The 8,389-nt window shown below is 41.8% G+C and overlaps 1 protein-coding gene across 3 annotated transcripts in view; it reads left to right on the plus strand.

Annotated features, from left to right (window-relative positions):
• LOC143982689 (serine/threonine-protein kinase 38) overlaps positions 1-4,377 on the plus strand; it is an 84,919-nt gene extending 80,542 nt beyond the window's left edge. For 2 of the 3 annotated variants that reach the window (XM_077481612.1, XM_077481613.1), the window contains exon 15: positions 148-4,377. In XM_077481612.1, the coding sequence (XP_077337738.1) occupies positions 148-290 (143 nt within the window). In that variant the 3' untranslated portion in view covers positions 291-4,377. The remainder of the gene's footprint in view (positions 1-147) is intronic. The other variant, XM_077481615.1, reaches the window with a different exon arrangement.
• The last annotated feature ends 4,012 nt before the right edge of the window (positions 4,378-8,389 follow it).

The raw sequence follows: 8,389 nt of genomic DNA on the forward strand, positions 1-8,389 counted from the left end.
TTTTTTTTAAACAAAGTATAGTCACTATTGAAGTCAACATATTAGTTATAGTAGTTTTATATACTGTATTTTCATTAACTTCAGAGGTTAGTATTTTTTTTTGTTCTGTTTCAGCAATGCTGAGGATATTATTTTAACCTCTTACAGTCTTTTCTTCCTCAGGGGCAAGCAACCATCCAGAGTCCGACTTCAAGAACAAGGATTGGGTCTTCATCAACTACACATACAAGCGCTTTGAAGGACTAACAGCTAGAGGAGCACTTCCAACTTTTATCAGGCCACGGAAATAAAACTTTCTATACTGTGACACAAGTGCTCACCTATTAGTATTTTTAACTTGGTTGCCTTAGGACTCTGGCCTGTTTTGGTGCTTTATTTAAGCATGACTGTATGCACCAATGGAAGGTTTTCGACTTCCATGCCTTCTTATGTCATAGCCTGTATCCTCTGGAAAATGCCATAAATTCAGTTTCACCATCAAAGGGATTAGTCTTGCACAACTACTTGTTTTTAATCTAGTCTCATACATTCAAAACGTGATCTGTGATCATGTGACTGCCTTTACCATTCCCGGTCACCTTTCCAAAATGATGTTTCGTTTTTATCCTACCTATTTGCAGTCCAGTGTAAATGTAATTCCCAGTGGAAGATTCTTTTGGTACTCCAGATATTTGTCTGACGCTAAGGCCTCTGCAGCTTTAAGAGTCACTTTCAGCACCAGCAGCATCATGCACTTTGTCCACATCAGACTGTGTCTGCACCAGTTTGGATCGGCATACTTGTTATTCCAAATGACAAACTCTAGACTGTTTCAAGAACGTGGAGCCCAAACTATTTATTTAGCTTTTTTTTTCTATGTTGATTTCTAGGAGAAAAATGTTTGTAAAATAACAGTGAAGAAAATTTGAATTTTTCTTATCTCGTATTTTCTTTTTCTATTTGTAATTTGCTTTGTGGAATTTTAAGTGCTTTAAAAATAGCACTGAGGCAAACTCTGCTTTATATTTGGTATTTTTACAGCATTAAACTATTGTATGCACTTTTTGCCTTTTTCATGAAAGGTGCGATGGAACAAATCGGCATGTAAGAGTACTTCATATTGAATATTACTCTAGTTATTACATGTGCGGAAAGGTTGGGTATTAGAGGGAAACTGCAGATACTACCAAATATTACAAAAGTGCCTGAGCCACCACTTTTTATTGTATATGTTGTTAAGCAATTGAAGCTGTAAGCAGATTTAAATTTAAGCATGCATGAGGGATCCATTTGTTCTGATGTTGGTAGCCTTCCATCTGTCCACTCCACTGTCCCTGTCCTCTCCTTGTGTGTGTTTTTTTTTCATGATTCAATTTTAAAGCTATAAAAATTATTCACTTGGAATTCTGCTTTCGGCTCATGAAACTTATATTGAGATGTAGGCAGCAGTTGTGCTTGAGCAGACTTGCTCGTCTCTATACAGGACAAAGATAAACTTGGCAGAGGCTTGGCTGCAATGACTAAAACATGTGAAGCTGAATTCTCTGTTAGCTGGAATCGGTCAATAGGTTAAAGAAAAAAATGTTTTACATTTATATATAGACATTTAAACACTGTTAGGGTGCACATAATGCACACTTGGTAGTGTGCATTTTTGCATGAATTGTAAAATGCATTGCAGTGTGTGCCTTTTTTTTCTTAAACTTTATCAAAGTTGCCACCTTAAACCTCTGCACAGCAGCACATTGCCATGCGTTCTGGCACATCGGAATGCACTGCACACAAATGCAACGTCCTTTTGTGCTTTGCAATGTCCTTTTTATTTTATGCTTTTGCCCAGCACACACCAATGCAGCCTGTTGGTGTGAACTGAATCGGTAGTACATAAGGCCTCGTCTATGCATTGGACGATGCAGCTCAACAGGGCTGTTGTGAAACCACCCCTAGGGCGACCCTATCGCTAAGTAACATTTTGCAGACTGAATATATTAGAATGTTTTAGGGCTCATTCACAACTGCTATCGCACGTTAAGGTGCGCCCTCCGGTGTGCTGTGATGCATTGTAAAACGCACGCAATGTTTGGGTTTATTTTTTTAACTATTAAAGTTGTTGCCCCATTATCCCTATGCATAGCAGTGCATTGTAACACGGTGTGCTGTACAATTTGTCCTACTTTTTTCCATCACATGTGAACGAAAGCAATAGGACGTAAGGCAATTTGCATAGTCTGTGCGTTCGAACTGCCCATCAGAGCTGGTGTGAAGAGCCTTCAAGTAGCACTGGCTCATTATTCTATTATCCTTCTAATTATTTGCCCTGTTTGTGGATAAAGCGCTAATAAGTACACCTCTTCCCACCCACCATCTGTGTGTAAACCTTTCACAGTTCATACTGGAGATTTTTATAAACATTCCTTCCCTTTAAAGCCACCAGCCTGTCCTGGCAGCTTGGGTCTCCACCGATGATCGAGAATAATGGTTTCTCAGTCATGTGACCCCCCTATGTGAGCTATGACATCGTAATCACCTGTTGGCTGGATGCTTCTTTGAAAAAAATGAAAGCCAGACTGCATTGTAGTTTGTTTAATGTGGTTGTAAAGGCTCAAGGTTTTTTAGTTTCATTTTACATTCTATGCATGAAGGTAATAAAATAAATAACCTGCATGCAGCAGCCCCCCTAAGGCCCCTTTCACATGGGATGGAATCTGTCCAAGAAGATCTGCCTGCTCAACGAGGGAAATTTCCACTGATCCCCACTGAGCAGGCAGATGACAGGTCTGTGTCTGCTCTGCTTTGCTCACTGTTCTCTAGGGAGTGGTCAGATGGAAACTGACTGCATGTCTGTTTCCATCTGATTGTCATCCGGTTCGCAATAAGGATGGTGAACATATCCCCATCTGTCTGTTTTTAGGGGACAGGATAGGATGACAGTGGACACATGTCCGCTCACACTCGCCGCCCCATAGAGAACAATGGGTGGTCTGATTGGGTCTGCCTGAAAAAACAGATAGGCAGTCCTGATTGGTCTGGTGGTGTGAAAGGGGCCTAATGCCTGAGCCCCATTTGCTTTCCAGGACCACTCCTCATTGGCTGAGGCAGTCGCAGAAGCCAGTGCACCCCTGCTGCTGTCAAGCACAGCCAGTGAGCCAATCAGTAGAAGGAAGGGAGTGTGGATGGACACACAACCGCGGCTTGGCAGTGAGCCTGGTTGGTTGCCCATGCCCCCAGGGCAAGGTGTTCGCTGTAGGCACTTGGCAGGAGGGAGAGGCCAGGAGTGTCAGTGAGGTACCCAAGAAAAGGAGGACCTGGGCCGCTCTGTGTAAAACCAATGCACAGATCAGGTGGGTATGACATGCTTGTTATCTTTAGGAGAAAAAAAGTTAGTATTGCTTTAAATCTGTAATTGGGTGACAATATTTTGAAAAAATTATCAAAATAAATTAAACCGTGAACCAAATAAAAAAAAATTTGTATGTCCTTTAAAAAATAACATTTTAGGTATGCAAAATAGTTGAATAATTGTGCAACATGCTACATGCTGACATTGCTAGATTTGACTAGAAAATCAATGACCGCTGGACATTAAAGGGTTTACCTTTTTGACACTTCCAGAACTGTCTGAGGCTTTCTCTCTTACAAAATGATGCCCCCCCCAACCTTTGGCATCACCAAGGCTGCTACCCACTGCCTCTAAAGACTTGTCTGTAGTCTGTTGCTGATCTCGGCACAGGCAGAGCTTCTGTTAATTTCGTGTTTTGGTGAGCATTGATTCCGAGCATGCGTGTTTGTACTTTTCGACTTTTGTGTGACGGATTTGTGTACTGACCATCCAAAAATCTGATGTGGAGCTGTCGTTTGACAAAAATTTACTAGCCTGTCATCCAACATTTGTTGGCCGAAAATTGGAAAGCAATTGTTAAAAGGAGCGTACTAACGGTAAGAACTTCGGACAACAGTCTGTCAAACGTCAATCCCCTTCTGATTTTTGTACCATGTGTACAAAACTTTAGAATCTGTTTAATCTCTGCTGTCACTGAGATTGTGTGCAGCCAGGTACACAGACTCTGAACTGTGATTACAACAGATTACCTGAGCACAAGGTCCAGCGGGGAGGTTTGGAAGTATCCGGTGCTCTAAATAAGAGCCTCTGGAAGTGTCGGAGGCTGAAAAGAACTTCAGAGCAGTTTATTAACAAACTGGGAAACTAATTAGCAGGATATTAAGAACTTGAGCAAGTGCTGCTTTCATACAGTCTACTGGTCTATTCAGCTGTCATAGTGTAACCTGGTTGACAGGGTCACTTTCAGATATCAAATATTTGCCATGGTTTTCAGATGTAGTTAAACATAAGTAAAAAAATAATAATAAAAAAAAATGAAAATAAAATACTTTCTTTCATTTTCTTGTACATTTATTTGCTTAATAACTGTTCATATCCTTGTCTGTTGTATAACATAAACTTAGATTTCCTGTTGAAACTTGATGAAAAGCCAGCACCCCATGCATAACGTTGGGCGTATTTAATAACACAAATAGTAAAGTGACTCATAGAAGCAACCAGTTAGAATTTACAGTGCCTTGAAAAAGTATTCATACCCCTTGAAATTTTCCACATTTTGTCATGTTACAACCAAAAACATAAATGTATTTTATTAAGCTTTTATGTGATAGACCAACACAAATTGGCACATAAATGTGAAGTGGAAGGAAAATGATGAATGGTTTTCAAAAATCTTTACAAATAACAAAAATGCATGCCACACTTTTGTATTCACCCTCCGAGTCAATACTTTGTAGAAATATTTTTCCCTGAAATTACAGCTGCAAGTCATTTTTGGGGATGTCTCTATCAGCTTTGCACATCTAGAGTGACATTTTTGCCCATTCTTCTTTGCAAAATAGCTCAAGTTCTGTCACATTGGATGGAGAGTATCTGAACCCCAGTTTTCAAGTCATTTCACATATTCTCAATTGGATTTAAGTCTGGACTTTGGGCCATTCTAACACATGCATATGCTTTGATCTCAACCATTCCATTGTAGCTCTGGCTGCATGTTTAGGGTCATTGTTCTGCTGGTAGGTGAACTTCCGCCCAAGTCTCAGGTCTTTTGCAGACTCTAACAGGTTTTATTTCTAAGATTGCCCTGTATTTGGCTTCATCCATCTTCCCATCAACTCTGACCAGCTTGCCTGTCCCTGCTGAATCCCCCCAACATGATGTGCAGTGTTTGTTAGTTTTCTGCCACACATAGCGTTTTACTTATAGGCCAAAAAGTTCAATTTTAGTCTCATCTGACCAGATCACCTTCTTCACATGGCTTCTCAGACTGCAAAGGGACTTCGTATGACTTTCTTCTTGCCACAGTCAGATTTGAGTGCACGGCTAATAGTTGTCCTGTGGACAGATTCTCCCACATGAGCTGTGGATCTCTGCAGCTCCTCCAGAGTTACCATGGGCTTCTTGGCTGCTTCTCTGATTATTGCTCTCCTTGCCCAGCCTGTCAGTTTAGGTGGACGGCCATGTCTCTAGGTTTGCAGTTGTGCCATACTCTTTAAATTTTCAGATGATGGATTGAACAGTGCTCCGGAAGATGTTCAAAGCTTGGGAATTTTTTATTTATAACTCAACCCTGCTGTAAATTTCTCCACAACTTTATTCCTGACTAGGGATGCGCTCGGGGGTGTTTGCACACTCCACGTGCAGAACCCACCAGGAAGTCGGCGCAGCACTGCGCTAATCACAGGCAGTGAGACATTTCCCGATCTCTGCAGCCACCTATCGGGAAATGTCTCAGTGCCTGTGATTAGCGCAGAGCTGCACTGACTTCCTGGTGGGCTCTGCACGTAGAGTGTGTGAACATGCCGGAGCTCATCCTTATTCCTGACCTGTCTGGTATATTTCCTGGCCTTCATGATGCTGTTTGTTCACTAAAGTTCTCTAACAAACCCCCTGAGGACTTCGCAGAACAGCTGTATTTTTACTGAAATTAACTTACAGGTAGATTCTATTTACTAATTAGGTGAATTCTGAAGACAATTGGTTCCACTAGATTTATCAGAGTAAAAGGGGGCTGAATACAAATGCACGCCATACTTTTTAGATATTTATTTGTAAAAAAAATATATACATTTACATTTTTGGTTGTGACAAAACATGACAAAAATGTGGTACAGTTCAAGGGGTATGAATCCTTTTTGAAGGCACTGTATCTTTTAGTGCTATGTCGGTGAAGGTTCTCTTTTGTCTAAGTCACAGTATAGCTAGTAGTAGTAGTTGGTCACCATTCACCTGGACTTTTCAAGCTGCTGCTATCTATGTTTGTACTGTGAAAGTAAACATAAAAAATGTATAGTTACATAGAAGTTCAAAATCCTGACCGGACGTCATATGATGTGATCAGGATTTTGAGCTGCTGCACGTCCCCGGGGGCGAGCATTGCGGCGATCGTTGTTACGGGGTGTCAATCTGACACCCTGCAACTACGATCTCAGTAGAGATTGACGGAGACTCTTTACCACGTGATCAGCCGTGTCCAATCACGGCTGATCACAGTGTAAATAGGAAAATCCGGTGATTGGCTTTTCCTCACTTGCGTCTGTCAGACGCGAGTAAAGGAGAGCCGATCGGCTGCTCCTCTGACGGGGGGGGTCTGTGCTGATCCATTATCAGCGCAGCCCCTCCGAGGATGCCCACACTGGACTGCCAGGGATACCCAGGACAAGGTATGCCACCCTAGACCACCAGGGATTCCAGTCAGTGCCACAATGGATGCCAATCAGTGCCCACAATGGGCATCACTGATTGGCATGCATTATTGTTTGGCACTGATTGGCATCCATTAGTACAGTATAATGTAATACAATGCCGCCTATCAGTGCCCATATGTGCTGCCTATCCATGCCGACCTGTACCGCCTATCCATACCCATCCATGCCAATCCGTGCCAGCTATCAGTGCCAATTTGTGCCACATATCAGTGTCCATCAATGCCATCTCATCGGTGCCCATCAGTGCCGCCTTATCATTGCCCATCAGTGTAACCCCCATCAGTGAAGGAGAAAACTTACTTATTTACAAAGTTTTGAAACTGAAACAAAAAAAAAAAATTTTTTTTTTTTCAAAATTTTCGGTATTTTATTTGTTTAGAAAAAAATAAAAACCGTAGAGGTGATCAAATGTCACCAAAGGAAAGCTCTATTTGTGGGAAAAAAAAATGATAAAAATATCATTTGAGTACAGTGTAGCATGACCACGCAATTGTCATTCAAAGTGCGACAGTGCTGAAAGCTCAAAATTGGTCTGGGGAGGAAGGTGTTTAAGTGCCTGGTATTGAAGTGTTTAATTTGAATGCAAGAAAACCATACATAACCTAATTTTTGTTTAACCACTTGCCCACATGGCACTTAAACCCCCTTCCTAACCAGACCAATTTTTAGCTTTCAGTGCTCTCACATTTTGAATGACAATTACTCAGTCATGCAACACTGTACACATTTTTGTCCTTTTACACAAATAGAGCTTTCTTTTGGTCATATTTAACCCCTTAAAGCGGGAGTCTGCCGGGAGTTCCGCGTTTTTTTTTTTTTTTAAAAGCCAGCAGCTACAAATACTGCAGCTGCTGACTTTTAAAATAATGACACTTACCCGCCCAGCGCGCCCGCGATGTCGGCACCCGAAGCCGATCTCTCGATCGTCTCTCGGGTGCTGCCGCCGCCATCTTGGGTATGGGAATCAGGAAGTGGAGCCTGTCGGCTTCAATTCCCGGTTCCCTACTGTGCATGCGTGAGTCGCGCTGCACAATAAGGATGGTCCCCGCTGTCTCTGGGATCCGTGTGTTTCCCAGCAGGCAGCGGGGGACCTTCGGAAAGGAGCGTAGATTCTGCGGAAAGGGGCGTACCTTCTGCAGAATCTACACCGGAAGTGGGTGCAGATACCTGTACTGTACAGGTACCTGCACCCCCCTCCCCCCTGAAAGGTCCCAATTGTGGCGCCCGAGGGGGGGAGGATTCCAATGAGCGGAAGGTCCACTTTAGGGTGGACCTCCGCTTTAATGACCTGGCCATTTTTTTCCGATACGGCACTGCGTTATTTTAACTGACAATTGCGTGGTCGAGCAACACTGTACCCAAATAAAATGTACGTTCTTTTTGTTTCTCCCCCACAAATAGAGCTTTATTTTGGTGGTAGTTGAACACCTCTGTTGTGTGGTTGTGTTTTTTTTTTTGATTTTTTTTTAGTTTATAGCAAAAAATATATAATTTTGAAAAAAAAATTTTTTGTTTTCTGCTATAAAACATACCAAAAAATGTTTTTGGTTGATTTTTTTTTTTTTTTGGATTGTGGTGGACAAATCGACCTCTAACTGACCTTTTTGACACTTTATTTTTGGTAAAAATTGACTTTATTACA

This window comes from Lithobates pipiens, unplaced genomic scaffold (genome assembly GCF_037356315.1).
Source record: "Lithobates pipiens isolate NorthernLeopardFrog02 unplaced genomic scaffold, aLitPip1_a1.2 Scaffold_16, whole genome shotgun sequence".
In the NCBI taxonomy this organism is placed as follows: domain Eukaryota; kingdom Metazoa; phylum Chordata; class Amphibia; order Anura; family Ranidae; genus Lithobates; species Lithobates pipiens.